At 36.4% G+C, this 22,608-nt stretch overlaps 1 protein-coding gene across 1 annotated transcript in view; it reads left to right on the top strand.

Moving 5' to 3' along the window:
• The first annotated feature begins 10,118 nt into the window (after positions 1-10,118).
• Positions 10,119-22,608, top strand: part of LOC110019534 (COBW domain-containing protein 1) — a 28,533-nt gene continuing 16,043 nt past the window's right edge. The window contains exon 1 of the mRNA XM_020717228.1: positions 10,119-10,207. Coding sequence (XP_020572887.1) covers positions 10,119-10,207 — 89 coding nt within the window. The remainder of the gene's footprint in view (positions 10,208-22,608) is intronic.

Below are 22,608 nucleotides of genomic sequence, written 5' to 3'. Positions count from 1 at the left end.
CGGCGGCCCCAGAGGCTATTTAATTAAATTTGAGTCTTGCCAAACGACGCCGTCAGCGCCCAGTCTGGAGTCGTCGGCACTGAACAATTTTTCAAAAATTCCATTTTGACTCCAAATTTCATCTTTTTTGTTTTTTTTTTTGCTCCAAGTCCTAAAAATCAACAACCTGCAATAAAATATAAAAAATATCTTCTATTAAAGTGCAATATCACCAAAAATGAGTATAAAATATGGATCTAAAAATGCATATATTTTTTGTGTATCAGACTTCACCTTGGTTCCCATCGACTCCGATGGTTTGGTCTAGATCCCCCAATCGTCAGAGCATCAGCTGACCATAAACTATTTTCACCAATCCTTTATCTTATTTTCAACCTCGAGTAGTTGAATTTTCTTTTCAGTGGAGAACATGGAAAAATATTACTTGACAACCTTAAACATATAAAATAATTGAACAAATCGCTTGACCACGAGACCATCTCTTGACGACAAAAAAGGTTGAATGTCATTATCGCAGCTATAAGATTTGAAAATGCCTGAGCCGGAATGACCCCGTATGTACTAAAGACGCTCTGGAGCTCATCACAAAGGGGCAAACAAAGACTATATCTGAACTAGTCCTGATAGAAGACTAATTCCTTGCTCACATTATCTGTCACGCTAACTGATTTTGGCATCGTCCGAAGGACTATGCAGTCATCCAAGACATACCTCCTCTACAAATCCTCTGCATCTTTCTTTGTCAAGAATGAAGGATCAGTGCCCCTGACAGAGCCAAAGAGGGTGGGATAGTACTTAGAAGTCATTGCAATATGAAAAAGAAAGAGGGAGAGGATGACTGGAACACGAAAGAAAAAGAAGAAATGTAGAGAGACACATAACAAAAAATGACCGAATCCCAGAGTCAGGGTACTAAACCTTAAGCCAAATTGATAAGAATCTAGCTTTTCACTCTAAATCTAACCAATTATACGCCCATCAAAACTTATCTCTCTATTTATTTGCACTCCCCCTTAGGTGATCGCAATGACTCTGCCTAGAATAAAGTGTGGTATCCACTAGTTGGGTGAAATCATAGCCCTTTGAGGACATTATGTTTCTCAACAGATTTTAACCTCACAAATAGTCAGTTTGTAAAGTAAATGAAGATTCGGTGAAAATACCATCACAATTTTTAAGAGTAAAAAAAATCTTTAAATCATTCGAATCTCACAAAACATTTGTATTGAAATCGAAGTTTTACAACAAAACTCAAACACAAATACAAAGTACCTTATATCTTCTCCCCAAACAAATTTCTGGAGTTTCTTCTAAGCAATCTCCAAACTTCTTCACACTAAAACACACTCATACTTACACTTGAACACAAAATATGAAAAACCTAACTTACTATTGCCGCCCAATTGATGTTTTGAGGCTCCAAATGATCTCTAAATTTGGCCAAATCATTCTCATTAAATAAAAAATAGAAAATAACCAAGGGTAGCTTTAAATACCACTCCAAAACTTGGACAAATTAGATGTATCTTCTAGAAAGGTAGTTACTGACACTAAAGCGCCAGTCTGGGGCGCTATAACGCCCTTCCCGCTCGACGGTGGAGTTGTGGCGATAAGAGTTCCCGCTCGACGGTGGAGTTGTGGCGCGATTGCGCCACACAAAAATCATCATTTTGGCTTCATTTTTTTCCCCATTTTCTCTAAATATCCATTCCACGTACCTGAAACCAAAAATATGCAAAATACATTCTTTTAAAGCGCAATGTCATTAAAAATGTACATAAAATGCTTATAAAATTTGCACTAAAAACATGTTATTTTGAGGTGGATCAAAGTACTTTATAAATTGATCCTCCCAGGCTTCGGTCAGGCATAACCCTTCTGAATTTGTCGACGGAGGACTAACTCTCCACCTTGCCTCATGTGATCCATCTGATCGATGGCACGCTGGAACTCAATCAGGGCAGACGACTCACGAAGTGCTCGTAGCTCGCACTCCACACCTGCCAGTCCGCTACGCAAAGAGGCCACTCCATCCAGAGAGCCCCCGCTTCTGAATATGTAGTCACCAATCGAGCTGACAACCCTCTCACAAGATCTAAAATCAAGCATCAAATCACTCCCTCAGAAGAACTGACTAACACCGTCAAAGGTCCGATCGCATCCACTTTCCACTCTGTGAATCCAGGGGAAGGAGAGCACTACCCTAGTCGCTCTTGTTGGTGGCTTATCGTGGGCAAAGAAGCGGACAACTGGTACCCTCATTGATCCGTTAATGGCAGAAGTTCGGTGTACTCGACCTACAAACTACCCACTGCAGAGGATGTGTACTCCACACTGTCGTTCAAAGGCCTGCCATCTTCGTGTCCCCCAGATCTGATCAATTCATCTACATCTACAAAAATGTTTACAGAGGTGTAAGAAAATTTCCAACAACCAAAGAAAATTTTTGCATTCCAAAAATTCTACCCATTTCAAAAAGGGTCCTTGAGAGCTTCTCTTTCTCTTAAGATACCTTCGTATTTTTGAGGCAAAGGCTGGGAATAACTGACGACTGTCACTCCGTTCGACTCCTTTTCACTGACCTGGTTCTCTTCACCAGCCATGTCGTACTGGCCCTCACCGACTGCACTTATGTTTGACTCAAACGCTAGAGCCTCCTAACGAAGCCTTTTTAGCGACAACCCTTTTGCGTCGTCTGACGATTCGACTAGATCGACTAATGTTGGTTCTAGTTCTGACTATTTGTCATTCTTCAATATCTTCTTCTTCTTTATAGAGACGAGGATCTGATAGTACGCTCCGATTCGTACTTGTAGCTATGGGAGAAATCAAATTATCTGAGTATCATTGACAGCGAAGAAAACCATGCCAAGCCCACCACCCTATTTATAGGGCGCCCCATGCGCGGAACCCAAGGGGAAGTCAATTACTCGATCAATTCTTTTTATTTATGTGTCACTTGTTGTTTAATAGTTTCCATATCCTTATTGTAGTTGTTAATATCAAGTAGAAGAAAAACTCGCGGAACGAAAATGTATACACCAAAATTGCTAGCACAAATCTCAAAGAAATCAGGCAGCTAAAGACAACGACTGAAAAATCTAAGCGACAGGTCGAGGGAACACAATCTAAACCACTCGTTCGATGATTGAGCGCTCTATTGGGTTGGCAGAAGCACACTGTCAAGGGATTCAATCGACGGACCATGCTTACAGTCCCAACCACGTAAGCTTCTTTCAGGGGCGCTCGATCACAATCGATCAATCAATGTTGCCTCGGCAGGAGCGATCACCACGCAACCGGTCGCCCTAGACAGCTAAGCTAAATGCATAGATCTGCTAATGGCCGTTGTATCAAACTTAAATAGCAATACAAACCTTATGTTAAATTAGTGTATTAAATACATTGAGAGCAGTTTTCATAATCGCTCTTCCCTTTCAGCAATTCATGGTCATTTTCATAATCGCTTCCTCATTTCTATAAGTATACAAAAAGACCTTCTATGAATATGAGGCCAAATGATGAAAAAAGAATTTTCACCCCAACTCTTCTCTCAGGAATTCTTTGACCGTCTCTCTTGCTCTCTCCTACTCTCTTGCTCCAGACTCTAACTCTTAAGACGTGTTTTATCTAAAGGACGATTTGAGACTCAAATATATGAAAGATTTATAAAAATGTAAAGCTATAGGAGTTAGATATGTAAATTCATAAAAAAATGAGTGGTAAATATGTAAATGTCACTATATATAATTTCTTGGAGGCTTCAAGATTTCTACTCTGAGCGAGAAAATATTACACATCGATGATTAATAGAAGTTTTGAGTAGGGCTATCAAAATGACTCGTTGCTTGCGAACAGCTCGTGTGCAACTCGTTCGCTAAGTTAACGAGCCGGATACGAATAACACGAACAAATATTTGTTTGTTTGTGTTCAACATGTTTTGACTATAATTGCTGAGTAACATTTTTTAAAAAATTAATTGACTATAAGGCTACAAAGATTTAAAATCAGCTACAACTACAAAGATTTAAAATCAATTAAAAGTATTAATTAAGAAAATAAAATTATAATTATTAAATTAGATTCAAATGATGTTTTAATATAAACAATAATTTTAAAATCTTGCCCGAATCCTTAACATCTTATGACTATCTGATTAAGGTTGTCAAAATGACTCTTTGTTTGTGAACGGGTTTGGGTTTGAAAAGCAACCGAGCCGAACACGAACACATTTTTTGAGCTCAAATACAAATGAGCCAAACAGAACTGAGTCAAGACTCGCCCGATTTACACCTCTAATTTTGAGTGTTCCATCGCAATCCACGATTTATTAGCGTGCCTATTTATTTGAACGATTTTTCGTTCCTTCACTATAATATCAATCGAATCCACCATATCAATCTTCAATCCCACCGTCCAATCGCCGTCACATTCTACATCGACACGTCGCATCATACGTACATTCATTCGGCCCCACGCGGGCCCGCCAGGCCCGCAAACCACGGCCCATTTTGTGAACTGGACTCGAAACGATAAATTCCTTTTCCGAGAACCGGGCCGAGATAAACGCGAATCTTTTTGCCGGATTGGGAAAGGTTGGAGGGCCTGTAGGCTTCTAAAGTTGCCATAAAAGTTAGGAACGAGGAGACGGTGATGTAACTGTGGGATTTGACGGAGGGTTTGACGTCGCTGCGCCCGGATGAGGAGGCGGGTGGGGCTGGACCCGTCACGTCGGTTCACCGATTTGATTGACGCGTGACGGCGGGAGTGACTGATGGGAGGGAAATTTTGGGGACGGTGAGTGGTATGGTGACCGGAGGTGGGATTTGAATTGGGTTGTTTCGCGAGTTGTGGAAGAGGAAGGTGGAACTGGGCTGGGCTTTCCTTTTTGTTGTTCGACGTTAATGGTAACCGGGCTGGCCTAATGCGGGTAGTTGATGGGAGTGCGTAAATATTGGATTAGATAATTTTGCAGAGTAAAAAAGAAAACTGAATGATAAAGCAGTTAAGTGAGTCACCCTAAAATCAGCGAAAAATAAAAAGAAAAATTGGTTTAGCGTAAAAAAAAGAATCTTATCAAGATTCGTTAAATTAATTAATATTTTAAAAAAATGCTTTTAGTATCCAAATAATTTTAATGTAGATTTTTTTTCTTTTCAAGTGTGGCAATATTCTTGTATATTACATAAATACTAGCACGAATCTTGAAACGATCGAGCGATTAGGAATTGGGGCACACACATGGGTCATAGACAACAGAACATAGAATCCATCAATAAATGCATTAATTGATTCGATGGCGCAGCCGATAGACGTGACCAGTCGACCGATATGAATCCTTTGTCTAAGTGAAGTCAGTGGACCGATGAGCCTACTAACTGAGAGGCCACCGTCAAAATCCACTTGGTATGATCTAAAGATCAAATCTTTGAAGGAAATACAGTCAGTTGTCTGAGATGACTAGCACGCGCATATGACAAACGATCAATATAACTGATCGATCCTAAAGCATTGGCCAACCGACGGGGCGTCAGCTCACATTATCAGTGTCATGTAATTTGAATAAGAATCGTTAAGACGGTTATAGAAACTATACTTTCTGTACATGTACTTGTTTTTTAAGACCCCTATAAATATGACGTCATGACATCGGTATAGGGACTTTTGAACTCTCTGATTTTTGGATTCTAGTACTTTTGGATCATCACACTGGTAAGTTCTGACACCTGAATATTCTCTTGCATTACTTAACTGTCCCTCTCTCTTCTTCTCTCAGTTCTAACTCTCAAGGTCTGTTCACAAGAGGACAATCCTAAATTCAACATCCTAAAAGATGGTTTGGTGAGCGTAGACATGCCACAGACGAGAAGCAGAGCCAATTACTAATGAGAATCACAACAGAGAGATCCGGTGCAGATGAAATTCAATAGAGAATTCGTGAATCAATAAATCTGACGATGGGTTCAAGAAATGTGGGATTGACTGATAGGAAAATTCGAGGCCCTTTGACAAACGAACTAGCAAAGGATCAATCAATCTGCACTCCCGAGGTTTGAATTTTGGGGAACTTACCCTCAGAAGGTTCCCCCAGAACACCTTCCAGCACCAGTCGGATGTGCCGGCAACCAAGCAGTTAAGGGAGAAGGAGGCTCCTAACAACTAGCCAGTACTGGATCTACGCCGATGTTAGGCATCGGGTAGAACGTGTCGTGGTGCCCTTTCAGCCTGCTTTTGAAAGCGCCTTCACCTGCAGATTTTGGAGGCAATGTCGTCGATGAAGCTATGGATTGCGCATCTGGACCCCTACAAGGTTAGAAGTGATCCAATCGACCACCTAGCATCTTTCAAATCATTAGTCGATATCCTGCAGACCGACAACACCATAATGTGTTACCTCTTCCTGACAACACTCAAGGTGTCAGCTCTTTGCTTGTTCCACACTCTGTCCATCAGAATCTTCCCTACTTATGATGAATTATATAAGTTTTTTCTATTACATTCCGCTAATAAACAAAAGCCCTAGAAGAAAACATGGGCTCTACTATTGATTAAATAGGGGAAGAACGAGAGCATGCGATCATACATCTCTCGTTTCTAGAATGAGATGTTGGAAGTACAAGACTTTTAGCCATCGATAGACTAGACTGCTCTAGCACAAGGGATTAGAGACGGGAGCTTCGAATATGATCTGAATATGCTTGAATTGAAGTCTATTTCCGAGAAGATCGAAATGGCTAACAACCATATCAACGGTGAAGAATCCTTCATAGACTGCTCCTTGATTGGTTTAGCATTGGCCAACCCATGGTTGAAGTAGAGAAAGACTGGAGATGAAGGATATAGTTTAAAGGGGCATCAAAATTTCAGCAACGTCCAACGACCACGGGAAAACTAAGACCATCAGAGACAAAGACTGCTCCTTGATTGGTTTAGCATTGGCCAACCCGTGGTTGAAGAAGAGAAAGACTAGAGATGAAGGATAGAGTTTAAAGGGGCATCAAAATTTCAGCAACGTCCAGCGACCACGGGAAAACTAAGACCATCAGGGACAAAATTGGAGTTCAGATCAACGACTGCTTTGGTACTTTGAGCGACTGCACGTGCACCAAGAGATTCAAAGTTTGACCCCACTAAATGTTTCAATGGTTTAATTAGTTGCAACCATCCAAGATAATGAACATTTTAGGAATGCCTCACCGATGAAGGAAAGAACTGCACTCTGAAACCCAAACAAATGCTTAATTACTATTGAGACCATGGACATGACGAAGAGGAATGTTGTCACCTCCAAAACCTGGTCGAGGAATTAATTAAAGTAGGGAAGCTGAAGTAATTTGTCACTATTCTGCCGATAGTTAAAGGTCCCCACGTAAGAACCATCTGATGAACCAGTCGAAGTGAGCGGGGTTTATGTCACCGGAATCATCCTGACTATCTTCAAAGGAGGCAGAGGAATATCCTGATGATTCGGCCATAAAAGCCATCGGTAGGGTGAGGTATGCTCCATTGCTTCTTATAAGCATAACTCGCCTATTGTCTTTACAAATGCAAACCTCCCACTAAAGGAAATCCATATGATGATGTAGTCTTCATTGCAGCATTGATCAACAACTATTAGGTGGGTAACATCCTGGTAGACGTCAGAAGCTCAGTGAACATCCTTTTCAAGATGGAGTTTAATAAGATAGGCCTGAAAACCGACCAGTTGACAACACCGACTAGTCCACTGTTTGGCTTCTCCAATGAGAGAAAAAAAGCCTTGGCTTTCATTGCACTAGATATCTTATGGGGGGAGCACTAAAAGCAGTACACTAATATGAAGGACTTTCTAGTAGTTAAATCATCTCTAGCATACAACGCCATATTCGACTGACCACTACTGAACAGTTGTCAAGCAATGTTTTAAACCTACCATGTGGCTATGAAGTTACCTGATGATGGAGAAATTATAAACTTTCGAGGGAAATTAGAGTAGCCAAGAAGTTGTTATCTTCAGGTGGTCACCAATGTGAGCCACGAGCTACTTGATTTTTAGAAACAAAGGTAAAGAGGACTTGAGACCAGTGAAACTATCCTCAATGTACTTGCTACCAATGATAAAGAATATGGTAAAAGTTTTTGTAATAAGTGAAACTTTTGATGCAGTACATAGAAATTTACTATACAAACTCTTCACGAGTACCATGACATCTTCACTTGGACTACCACGAGATTCCAAGGATCCCATTTGACATAGCATGTCATTGATGGAATATCAACCCAACCACTTTACTCATCCAACAAAAGATGAGGTTATAAGCCAGAACTGATCGATCCCATATCAGTGTAAGTACAAAAGTTAAAAGAGGTCGATTACATCTGAGAGGTTCAGTACCCAACTTAACTCTTGAACGTCGTGATGGTTTGAAAGCCCAACAAAAAATGAAGAATGTGTGTTAACATCACCAACCTCAATGTTGTGTTTTTGAAGGACACATACTCACTACCAAAGATCACTAAGTTGGTGGATGTTGCGGTTGGTTACTCTGTAATGAGTTTCCTCTACTCTTTCTCCGGATACCACCAAATAAAAATGCATCTGGTCGACACAAAAAAAAAATGCTTTCATTATAACAAAAGGAGCGTTTTGTTTCAATGTAATGCCCTTCGGGCTAAAAAATGCTGGAGCGACCTATTAATGCCTTGTGGATGTAAATTTTTCAAATCAAGAAGGAAAAAAAATATTAAAGTGTATATGGTTTTATTCCTAGTTAAAAATAAGTCAGCTGAACAACACATCGATGATTTAAATGCAACATTCGAAACACTCAAAAAATATAATATGAAGTTAAACCCCAAAAGCACTTTTGGGGTGTCTATCAGCAAGTTTTTGGGCTTTTTACTTAATGCCGAAGGAGTAAATCTAACCCTAAAAAGGTGTGAGCCATTTTGGATGAGTCATCTCCTAGGAATACTAAAGAAGTTCAGAAGCTAATTGGCCAAATCGCATGTTTGGGTCTGTTCATCTCAAAATCGGGAAACAAATGCGTAACATTCTTCGGAGCCCTACAAAAAAGTTAATATTTTGAATGGACACCTGAATGCGAAGAAGCATTTAAGAGTTTGAAAATTTCTCTAGCTTCACACTGCTACTTCAAAGTCCAAAGGTGACAAAAGAACTTTCTTTGTATCTAGGTGTCGGGCGAGAGGTTGTCAGCTCAGTGCTGGTTTGGGAAGAAATCGAGAAGCACTTCCCTGTTTATTACACCAGACGAATACTTAGAGGTGCCAAAATCAGGTACCCAATTATGAAAAACTAACATTTTCCTTGACTATTTTAGCTCGCAGGCTTTGACCGTATTTTCAAGTGTATCTTATTTGGGCTATCACAGACCACCCACACAAGTTGATGCTCATGCAAATATAACATTCCGACCGATTGCTAAAATGTTCGGTGGAACTTAGTGAGTTCAACATAGCCTATATAACCTGAATCATAATCAAGGCCCAAGCGATTGTAAATTTCTTGGTAGAGTCCTATGAGGCAGAAGAATTGATCGAGCAAAATATTTTTGGCAATTGAATGTGGACCTTATACAATGATGGAGTCTCCAAATAAATGACCGCTGATTTGGGATTCTCTTTAGGAGCCCAGCTGAATTATACCTCTATCAGTTGATCTAGATAGATTTTGACATCACCAATAATCAAGCTACATATAATTCTTGAAAGCAGGCTTCGTTTGGTGTACGGAATCAGTGCTCGAGATTTACTAGTAAAGTTAGACTCATTGCTAGTTGTGAAATAGGTCAATGGGAAATTAGAGGCGAGAGACAAATTAATAGCCAAATAACTCGCTAAGTCAAAGGCAAATATTATGAGATACAATAATTTTCAAATTAAGCATGTCGATTAAGAAGATAAGTATGTCGCGAACATCATGTCTAAGCATGTTGGCTTAGGTGGAGCACTACAAAAACTTGTTTGACCGAACGATTGAGGAACTTGAGGTCATGGTATAATAGTCAAAGGGACGAAGAGTTGGGTGGATCCATACATCATCTACCTAGAGACATGAAAGATATTGAAAGACATTACTGACACAAAGCATTTCAAAAATGAAGCAGCATTGTAACTGATGATCGAAGGAAAGTTCTTCAAGAGATTGGAAACATTGGTGTACCTGAGATGCCTGAAGGAAGATGAAGCGCTAAACGTTCTCAGGAGGTACACTTCAGAGAATGCGATATTCACTCTAGAGAAAAAAATCTAGCATATGAGGTATAACGATAAGGCTACTTCTAGCCCACACTCCTCAAGAATGTTGAGGATTTCTCTAGGAATTGCGAGCAATGTCAGAAGTACACACCTCTACATTATCAGCCGACTCGCAAGATTTAGCCGATTTCAAGTCCCTGTCCTTTTGACACTTGGGGATTGGACATCTTGGTTCCTTTTCTACCATCTAAAGGTCCGTAGAAGTTTATTTTAGTAGCGATCAACTACTATTCCAAGTGGATTGAAACTAAATAGCTCACTCGAATTACCACTGAAGTGGTGTGAAACTTCATTTGGTTGGATCTCATATGTAGATATGGATTGCCACTGATCATCATCAATTACAATTGAACACAATTTTCAGATTAGCATGTGAAAGATTTTTTGCTCAAGTCAGGGGATTGATTTGAAGTTTTATTTGGTCCATCAACCTCGAATGAACTGGTAGGTTGAGGCAGCTAACACGGATATACTGAATTTTCTAAGGAAGAAAGTCAAAGAAGCCAAGGGAAATTGGGTGGACCTTCTACTGTCAGTACTTTGGGCCATTCAGATGATACCATCATCAGCGACCAACCAAATACCATTCATGTTGACTCATGGAATGGAGGTAGTGGTACTATTCAAATATAAGCATCATAGTCATAGGGTTGTCTTAGCTGTGTCAATCACAGAAGAAAATCTTGTAGGATGTTAGGAAGCAAACAACAAGGGTGTTATGTTACCTCTCTATCAAGCAGAAGAAATGCCAGCTGATTCAGTCCTCTGGCAGAAAGAAGTTAAAAGGCGGACCGCACACTACTTTAACAAACATGTCTGAGAGAAGGTATTTGTCCAAGGAGACTTGGTGCTGAAGAATATTGATTCAGCCGCCTGGGGATAGTCGGTCGACAAATTGGACCAGCATGGAGTGGACCATACATAATCAACCAAAGAGTCTCTCTAGAAGCTTACATGCTTAAGATATACGCCAGAATTGGATTCCCTCAAACGTGGAGCAAAGATGGCTTGAAGAAAATTTTTCCTTAAAAATTTTTACGTAATCATAAAAGGAGTGTTGCTATTAAATTGTAAATTTGATCCGTAAAATAATAATTATTATTAGCTAATTTTGCTTAAACAATGTTCAGGTCTCTCCAACACTCAGGGAATTCGATCTGATCGATAAGATAATGACGGTCAATTTTTTAAACTAAAAAAATGTGTTTTTAAACGACTAATGTTTGATGATAATTTTTCATACTTGCCAAGCTCAAGACAATTAATCAAGAGATAGAACGACAAAATACAATAATACAAACCGACCAACCATAGAAAAATAGCATTGACAACACATTCCCAGGGAGTACAATACATTTGTTCGACAACTGCCGTTGGAGGTCTGGTCAACTTTGAGGAGCTAAGGCGAGGAGCAGATCCACACAGCACATCTACAGGAAAAATTCTCTATACAAACGGGTGGGGAGCACTTAGAAGCATTAATAATACGTCGCTGGTAAGTAACACATCTGTTTGATAACTACTGCCAAGGGTGGAACCAGAACGATCGCCTGATAGTGGCATCCCCTTTCTCTGGTACTCTTTCAGCCTCCAGCCTTTCCTCCATTTTGGGGAAGGAATGAGAAGATGGAAGGCGAGGAGAGTTGGCGCTCTCTCGTTAGGCGAGCTTCAACACAGATCCTTAGTCTTTCTCGTGCTATCTTGAGGTTTTCTCATTGTAGGGAAAATGCGAATGCAGACACACAGAGAGAGAGAGAGAGAGAGAGAGAGAGAGAGTTCTTCTTTTGGAAGTCTGTTCTCTTTCAAAAATTTGTAACAAATGTACCTTATGGTTATTGTTACTTGGATGCTTTGTACTTTTTGACCGAGAAAAAAAAATGTCTAGTTTTATTGAGTTGCAAATGTTTTGTCTATCTTTCACGGAACACTACACCCGTTTGTGAGGTGGGATGACCTCTATAGTCCACCTTGTCTAATGCCGCGTTTGACACCCAACTCAGAGAAAATTCCCTCCTTCGATACTTGACTTGAAGAAAAAAAAAACTAGCACATAGACCAAGCAAGGTCTGCCATCCTCGCCAGTAGAAAATCTCCTTCGCCTCCGACTGCACGTAAAAGTCGACCACATTCTCTTAGTAAGTATAAACCCATTAAATGTATTTTGAGTATAAGCGTAAATAGTGGATGAATCCTCCCTTTTTAATACAAGGGGATGGTCAATGTTCCCAATAGGAATTGCTCGACAAAAGTCCGCAGAACCACCATGGTAAGACAATTCATTGCCATTACAGGACAACTCGAGGCTGTAACATGACAGTTCATTTGCCGGTTTCAATGTTCCCAATAGGAATTGCTCGACAAAAGTCCGTAGAACCAGCATGGTAAGACAATTCATTGCCATGACATGACAACTCGAGGCTGTAACATGACAGTTCATTTGTCGGTTGCCTGAAAAAGAAAGAGAAAATTAGATCATAATTAAGGCAATCTTTAAAGCTCCAAGGGTCAAGAGAAAAGATATTGTGCCATTGGTCCCATAATGGTCATTCTCTTTGAAATACTTCGGGAACTCAAATAAATCGAGTGCAATAGAATCCAAAACGATCAACTACAATACATCGATTGAATCATTTTTTACATTTCCTTTGAATTAAAAAACTCGAGTTCCCAAAGTCAAGAGGATTCGATTTTTGGAGATGGTTCTTTGCTCGTTAGTGACAATATCCATGAAAGCATAGTGTAAATCATCCAGAAAAGAAGTCTCCAGGGTTACCCTCATCGGATAATGACAAGATCTGTGCCTAGTGTAAGGAGTAAAGTTGGCTGAGATAAAGATGCAGTTGATCAGACAAGGTTAAGGATTAGGGATGACGTGGGTTTAGTGTGAAACAATTAATCGGTGTAAGATAGTCAATTGTCCAAAGTTGAAGTTTTCTACAATCAGTCAATTTTATCGATCAATGAGAATAAAGTAACTCTAAATTACAATTTAATTTATTGGCCAAACAATTTAGTCAACTAGTCTTTTAAGGATAATAATCCATCAATGTGAAGATGCGAATCGTTCAATTTTGGGATTTAGCTCTACAGGTAATTCAATGTATAATAGTGATAACATCCGCAAAACTTTATTAAAATCACCATAGATGCAAGTCTCACCGGAGGCGATAATCCAATCAAACATGTTTGAATGGAGCACACCCATTTGATTGATTAAAAACAACCGACTCACTTTCAAGTTGAGCAAAAAACCTAATTATCAAAGATCTATCACAATTATTGAGAAACATACACAAAATGTCGATAAAAAAAACTTTTATATAAGCTAAAATGCTTACAATTTTCTTGGCATTAGCTTTCCTTTTGACTAACTAAGAAAAAGAGAGAATACAAATTTTTTGATAAAGACGGGGAAGCTCAAAGCATAGTGAATCGATCTTCCTTGCTTCAGGTTTCTTCGGCCTCTTCCTCCATAGATCCCTCAACTTCGTCGTTAAAAAGAACTCTGAATTCCTCTGGCTGAGAATACTTAGCATTGATGAGGTCATGCTGCATAAGTCCTTCAATTGCAAAATCCATGTCACGACTATAAAACTTCGTCAACCCTGCCACAAGCTTTTCGTATGGAACAAATGAAGCAACTTACTCTTTTAAAGCCTCTAGCATCCCAACAGACTCTTTATATTCTGCATTGGCATTTTGAAGCTTCACTCAAAGGAGTTGCTTGTCATCTCTTCAAGGTCTGATACTTAGCACGTACATGAAAAAATTTGCAATCAAACTATCACATATTTTACTCGTATCATTTGACACCTAAACATTTGTTACATTCTTTAGCTCTCTCTCTCTCTCTCTCTCTCTCTCTCTCTCTCTCTCTTTCTCTCTCTTCTCTCCTCTCAACTCAAACTCTCAGGGCGTGTTCATAAGAGGACAATCCAGAATTCAACAATTCAGTAGACAAAAAATGTCGTGCCCTCCAACTCTCAGAATAAATGAAGGTATTTTTGTTGCATGAAATAATCTTACAATCAAAAGCAACATAAAATTAAACTATTAATGTTTGTATTTGCATTTGCAATAATATAATCAAAATCTTAAAAAATATAATAAAATTATAAACATTAGCTCTTATTTGGGATCAAATTTATATTACATTTTTACTTTTATTTCTATTTCTTCTTTTGTTTTTAAAATATATTTTCCTAACAATATTTACACCTTTTTATTTTTTATTTCAAAATATTAATATATAAATCTCTTAAAATAGTTTAAAAATCTTCAAGTGTTTTAAGTGTTATACAATTAATACTATCTTAATTAGTTATATCAAATATATTTTATTTCAAATAAAATATAAATAAAATAAAACAAAATAAAAATAGAAAAATAAAAAAATATATTTAATTTCCAATGATTTATTTATTTTTTGAATGGATTGATTATATCATATGAAGAAAAGCTAATGAAGAGGTGATTGAATGCATCAACTGCATTATGAGACAATAATCAAACTAATTTGGTGTTCAATCAATTCAATAGAAGTATGATTATGTTGCATTATGACAAGTACTTTGCTTTCTTAGATGAATTTAAATCAGAATATGAGTATGATTATTATATGCAAGAATAATTGACGGTTGCTTAAAGAAATGATTTGAGAGAAAGTAAAGGAAGGTTACAAAGGCTCTCTTTCGTATTCAACAAGCGATGATGGTCATTAAATATTTCCAATAGTTATGATTGATGCCACCTCGAGAGGATCATGAGATTTTCTTTAAGAAAATATTAAGATGCATCAAAGGTAATTGTTATGGAGTTACAAACTATTTGTCTTGATAATGAAAACTATATAATTTTTCTTGAATGTTTTTAGATTTTTTCACAAGTGTTGGTTCAATTGTGAATTAAAATTGAATACATGTAAATAAATTATCAGATAATATTATTAAAAACTTATTGATAAAAATTCAAACTAAAAATTACCATTGATGTAATAAGCATGAGTGAGGTTAAGGATTTACAAATTTATTTGGATTCATTTTTATTTTTAAAATAGAGTTCAATTAGCATTAATATGCCAACAACAAATTTTCATCATCCGACACTAATCTCGAGGCATGTCATGAATCTCAGAATAATTTATTAAGAAAGAAATGTTAAAACTTACATTGATAATCATCAATAACTCAAATTTTAAAAAACTTACAGTCAAGCTGACCAGCTTAATGAGACGAATACAGTTTAGCTGTTAAACCATGTTGGAAGCTTATGTTGCGCAAATGGAAGGTCAAATTGATTCCAAATCTGATAAGCTTATGGTCAAATCCAAAGTTTGATGAGACAAATCCAACGAGCCCAACATAACTTAATTCTGACACCGTTAAGAAACTCAAATGTCCACAAAATGTTATCCAATCAAGGGATTCTCTCTAGGTAGCTCGATGGAGTGGTCCACATTCATTTCTTATTTATCAGGAGACCTCTCCTAGAATCTACAAATAGAGCCCTACTTCTTTTATGAAAGGGGACTAAGACCAAACCTTTGAGCGGGATTGCGAGAAGAAAGAATTGAAGTCCAAAGCTCTACATAGAAGGTCCAACAAGCGTCACCTGCTTCTACAGCTACCGACCACCATCTACCACTAATAATTGGTCTTCATCAACCATCGTTGGCCACTCGCTTTTCATTATAATGGTACCATTTACATAATCACGACCAACGCTAAAGAATCCTTACGTTCATTACAGAGTAGTGCTTCATCATGATAAATTGTCATCGGTGGAAATTGAATTTAATGATGAGATGCGTGCACTGATACTGTTGGCTTCATTGACAAATAACTGTGAAGCAATGATGATGATTGTTAGCAATTCTCAGGTAAATCTAAACTGAATCTGAATTATGATGATATTTGTGATTTGATTTTGGCTGAGGAGGTGAGCAGGAAGATTCTGACGAGACCTCGGGTTTGAGTTCAGCATTAAATGTTGATTCCAAAGGAAGATCACAGAACATGAACTTAAACAAAGAAAGATCAAAAATCAAAGTACACAGTCAAGATCAAGTTAATGATTGGTCAGCAAGTAACTTGCTGGATATATGACAAAATTGGCCACATAAAGAGGAACTACAGAAATCCCAAGAAAATAGAGAATGATAGTGCAAATGTGGTAACTAAAGAAGCACAAGATGCATTACTGCTGATAATTCATAGTTCTATTGATGACTGGATACTGTATTCAGGGGCTTCTTTCTATACAACTTTTCATCAGAAATTGATGCGAAATTATGTTGCAGGTGACTTTAGGAAAGTATATCTGGCAGATGGAGAAGCTTTGAATGTGATAGAATGGGAGACATTGATATTGCACTTCCTAACAAGAACATGTGGATGGTTAGATACATTCCTGTAATGAAGAGGAACCTCTTTTCTGTTGGGCAGTTTGATATGGATTTTCCAGAACTTAGAAAATCCATATTCTTTGTGTAGAAAAATCATAAAAATAAAATAGAAATATCATGTTGCTCAGTGAACAGAAGAGAGCAATGTGGAATAAAAATAAAAATTATTTGATGTATCCTTTATTTTTAATTAATTAAATACCATCTGGACTATTTTAATTCTAATTAAGTAAATGCTAATCACCATAACTTAAAATTTTAGGGGTTGATTCCTCATATTAATAGGGATGTTCTTTGATTATTCTAAAGTCAGGGGAATCTCTAACTTTGAAACCCTAATTTTCAATCTCAGATGGTTATGTTTGCTTAAAATAATTATATAAATTATAATATTAATCAGAAAAATATGGGATTTGTTTTGGTGGGTTCCCTGTGATCATAGGGCTCTTGGAAAAATCTAAACTAAGTTTGAATATTTATGTACATTACTATAGTTAATTAAACCCAAAGAACACAGTAAAATTAAAATAGATAAAATATTATGCAAAAATTATCAAGAATCATTCCACACTGTAAATCATAATCATATTAACTCGCTATAAAAATTTGAAATTTATTTGATTTAGTTTGAGCACTAAAGTCCATTTTCGAGGTAAAAAAGATATTTTTGCATTAAAATAATTTCAATAAATTAACTATAATTGGGCAAATTATGAAAAGTGGATTTCTGGGATCCTTGTAATTAGGGGAACTTACAAAAAATAAAAAATATTTTAAAATAAATAGTTTATTTTTTAGTCATATTTTGAATTAAAATAATTAAAAAATGATTAAATATTTCAAAAATATGAAAATGCCCAAAGTTGTTCTTAATAGTTCCTTGATCACTTAGGACCCTTTAAAATATTTTTTCTAATTTTTCTGATTTAGTTATGAATTTTTAAATGTCAAAGAATGTATTTTCTCTAATTTTCCATTAAAATAATTATAATAAATAAAATAAAATTTAAAAAAATGAAAAGTTTATTTTTCTGAGTTATCTGGATTTAAGGAAATTTAATAAAAATATGAAAAGTATTTGTTGAAATTAAACATATTTTCTATTTAATTAAATCACTAAAATAAATAAAAAATTATAATAATTAAAATATAATTTAAAAAATCATTAAATTTTGTCCAAGTGGTTCTCTGACCTAGGTAAACCTCCAATAATTTTCTCATGGCAAAAAAAAAACTTTACTTTGATTAGTTAAATAAATTAATATTGAAAATCATATTTTCTAAGTCAAAAATAATTATATAAATTAAATAAATTTTTGAAAAATCATATTTTCTCCTATGATATTTTAATTGACCCATGAACAGGGTACCATTAAAATTTCAAAGTCATTTTAGTTATGTTTGATGAGTTATGAAGTGGAGAGCCCTAAGGGCAAAATGTTAATTTTGGATTTTGATGCCTTAATTAAAATTTAGGATTAACTAGAGGGTAAATGGGTAATTTTGATCATAATGAACTCTTTTGGATGTTTGAAATTTAATGGGCTAAGAGGTATGTTGACCTCACTTTTATTTGAGGTCTAGTTTTTCTTCCTTAGAAGCCTTGGATCTAATCATAGGATTTTCCTTTTGACTATTCCTAGAGGACTAGTGATGTTACCTTCACCAATAGAAATTTTAAACTCTTTTTTTGCTCATCTTAAAGTTCCACATGTTGGTTTTAACATCTAGCAGTTTGTAGGTGGGACTAATATGGGGGAGCTCAAGAGGAGTCCCCATAGGATTTTGGCCTTTGGGTTAGTCCTGGGTGGTGTGGTCTTGACCAGTTTTACACACATACACTTGCACCTACAGTCACAACCTAAACCTCAACCCCAACCCAAACATGCCTAGCTTGATCTCATACTCTTTCACTTGCACCTACAGTCACAACCTAAACCTCAACCCAAACATGCCTAGCTTGATCCCATACTCTTTTTGGAAACTAATGTGGATGGTCCCCTGAACCATTAGCCCCGGGCTAGGGTTTGGCTACGATCAACACATAGATGATCCAAAATGAGATTTCCCTTCGTCTCATGGCTCAAATAGGGTGACCTAATGATTAACATTCTCAATCAATCCCAATGTTTTCAAATTCCAATTTTGACCCTTATTGGTCTCAAACTTCACCAAATTACTAAACTGCCCCTAAACCTAGATTTTCCAGAAATTCCCAAAATTACCCATATTCTCAAAATCTCTTAAAAAATCATTTCAAACCATTCTAAATCACTCAAATTGGCCAAAATACTTCAAATTTTCCAAAATAATCCCAAAATCCCCAAAATTACCAAAATATGCTTCAAATCCCAAAAATTCCAAAATTTCTCAAAATCTCCAAAATCACTCCAAATGCCCCCAAAATCAAATTGAACCACTCCATTAAGCCCAATTTGACCAAATTGACCCACTTTAACCAAAATCCCCAAATTTCCCTTAAAGGCCCAAATTCCACAAATCATCCCTAATTTCCACCAAATTGATTTCAATCTCACCCAATTTCAATTCCAAACTTAAATTCATCATCCCCAATCCCAATTGAAACCAAATCCATGACCAATTAAACCCAATTTCAAGCCCAATTGCAAACTCAATCCTAAATCCCCAATTTTACCATGACAATAAATTCCCCCAAATTGAACCTCATGATCAAATCAATTTACCCAAGTTTGAATTCTAAATTCTTCATAACACTTCCCCAAATCCGTTTGAACAATTAATTGATCGAAATTTGAACTCAGAGCTCACCCAATTCCAACTTAAACCAAAACCCCCAATTTTGACCAAAAGTCCAAATCTCCCAAATTGAACCTCATAACTCCAAAATTTATAGCCAATTGATATCCAAAACTCTTCATTACAAACCATTGGACCAATTTGAACCATCAATTGAGCCTAACCTAAACTCTAGCCCAATCCAAACCCAAGTCTAACCCAAATGCCCAAAATTAACCATATGGCCAAATTCCACCAAATTGACCTTCAAAATCAATTCAAAATCATCCAATTGGTATCCAAAACTCCTCATGACAATTATTCAAGCCAATTTGATCAGTCAATTGAGCCAAATTCAAATTCTAGCCAAACCAAAACTCAATTCCAAGCACATGACATGATTTTGAACCCAAGCCATACACTTGACCAAACCAACCCAAATTGACCAAGTCATGGTCACCACAACCAACATTTAGACCCTAGGGACCAGGCTAGACCCACCTAGCCCAACCTACATGAGCCATGGACCAAGGGTCCCTTGTTTTAGGGGATCTCTTCCCATATTTGGCAAAACCTGAATATATTTTCCATAAAGCATTAAACCTTTGGGGATAATCAACATTAAACCAGCCACTGGCTCACCTGACCACCAGCTCTGGCTTGGTCGGCCTAGTGGCCGGAAAAAAACAAAATTGAGAGTCACGCATGGAAAAAAAACTCCAAATTTAAACTCCCTGAGTTGGCTCATCCCCATTGGTCATTGGTTCCACTCAACCTTCCAACTAAGCAATTGATTCCACCCCCTGGCCAGCCCTGATGGCCACCATAGACTTGTCTATTTAAACTCTACCTCCCACGACCAAAGGAGGAGACCATCCAAATCGTTGTGGAGATTTTTCCAAAATCCTTCCAGAGCCTCTTCAAGCTTTTCTAAGTCCAATCTCACACTCATCAGCCCTCCATTTCCACTGTCAAAGCCCAATCTCTCACTTGAAATCTAGGGAAATTTTCTACCCCTTTACAAATCTCCACAAAGCTTCAAATTAAACCTTCTAAAAGCTTCCTCAAACCAAACAAGGAGGCTCCCCATCAAAGCCTCTCTCTTTTGAGCCCTCTAACGCACTTCTAGACCAAGGTCGCACCACCTGTTGGTCGAACTCCTACCTAGAACTTGTACCAGAGCAAGGTGACACTTCGAGGAGGTTCATTGGACCTTATTGAAGCTTCCACAAGCATCTAATTGAGGCCTACCCTCTCAGACTTAGGTATAGTGCTTAAACCCTAATTTTTGGCTTGGTTTGGGCTTTTTTGAAGAAAAGTTTGATTTCATAAGCATGTAGCCATGTAGATGTGTTTATTAACGAGATGAAGGTGTAGGAACAAACTCGAAGTTATTTGGTTGAGTCAAGGCAGAGATCTTAGGGTTTGAAGGTGAACGGTTCTCGGGTTAGGCTGATATGGGATGATGAACGGATGTCATCCGTTTCCGCGTGTATTGGTTGGACGACCCAGATCGTTCCGGACGAAACGATGGAACTGTAAAGTGCGGACGTGTGGCAGCTGACTTAGGTGGCAGTGCCAGTAGCATGACGACACGTGGAAAGCTAAAAAAGTACGAGGTTGACGCGACAACTTACTCAGTTGAGTAGGAGATTAGGGATTTTTTATTTAAATTAATTCCATAACTTAGAAAATCCATAACTTGGTGTCGAAAAATCATAAAAATAAAATAAAAATGCATTTTTGCTCAGTGAGTAGAGGAAAACAATATAGAATAAAAATAAAAATTATTTGATGTGTCTCAAATTTGTAATTAAATAAATACTCTCTAGAGTCTTTTAATTTTAATTAGCTACATAATAATTACCATGGCTTGAGACTTTACAGGTTAGTTCTTCATGACAATAGAGAGGTTTTGTGATTTTTTCAAAGTCAGAAAACATCTCTACACATGTAACCCTAATTTCCAAGTTTAGATGACTATTTTGCTTAAAATAATTATATAAATTAAAATATAAATAAAAAAAATGTGGGAGTTATTTTGGTAGAATCCTTGTGGTCAGAGGACCTTAGGAAAAACATAAAATTAAGTTTGAATATTTATGTAAATGAATATAGTTAATTAAACCTAAAAAATCATAAAAATTAAAATAAATTTTATATATTTTAAAAATTAACAAAAATTGTTTCCACACTTAAATAACACTCATTATAACTCATTATAAAAATTTGAATTTTACTTTATTTAGTCTGAGCACTAAAGCGGATTTTCTAGGAAAAATGATATTTTTGGCATTAAAATAGTTTTAATAAATTAAATATAATTAGGAAAATTATGAAAAGTGATTTTCTGAGTTCCTTGTGATCAAGAACACTTAGAAAAAAATAAAATTATTTTAAAATAAAGAGTTCATTTTTTTGCTATATTTTAAATTGGAAAAATAATTTAAAATGATTAAAAATTTCAAAAATACTAAAAATGATGTAAAATGTTCATAATTACTTTTTGACTTTCTAATCACTTTCTGATCACTCAGGACTCATTAGAATATTTTTTCTAATTTTTCTAAGTTCAATATAAATTTTTAAAGGCTAAAAAATGTATTTTCTCTAATTTTCCATTAAAATAATTATACTAAATAAATTAAAACCACAAAAATAAAAATTTTGTTTCTCTAAGTTCTCTGTACTTATAGAAATTTAATAAAAATATAAAAAGTAATTTTTGTAATTAAAACATATTTTTTATTTAATTAAATCACTAAAACTAATAAATAATTATAATAATTAAAATATAATTTGAAAAATCATAAAATTTTGTCCAAGTGGTCCTCTAATTTAGTTAATCCTCCAATAATTTTCCCATGAACAAAAATTCTACTTTATTTGTTAAATAAATTAATATTTAAATCTTTTTTTTGAGTTAAAATAATTATTTACATTAAATTAAATTTTCAAAAAATAACATTTTCTCCTTTGATATTTTAATTGACCCATGAGTGGGGTATTCTAAGAACTTCAAAGTCATTTGAGTTATATTTGATAAATTATAGAGTGGAGAGCCCTAGAGGCAAAGTGATAATTTTAGATTTTGATGCCTTAATTAAAATTTAGGATTAACTAAAGGGTAAATGGGTAATTTTAATCCAAATGAGCTATTTTTGATGTTTGAAACATGATGGGTTTAAAA

This window comes from Phalaenopsis equestris, unplaced genomic scaffold (assembly GCF_001263595.1).
Source record: "Phalaenopsis equestris unplaced genomic scaffold, ASM126359v1 Scaffold000061, whole genome shotgun sequence".
Lineage (NCBI taxonomy): Eukaryota > Viridiplantae > Streptophyta > Magnoliopsida > Asparagales > Orchidaceae > Phalaenopsis > Phalaenopsis equestris.
Note: the sequence above shows the minus strand (reverse complement) of the source record. Positions and strands in the feature narration are given on the sequence as shown.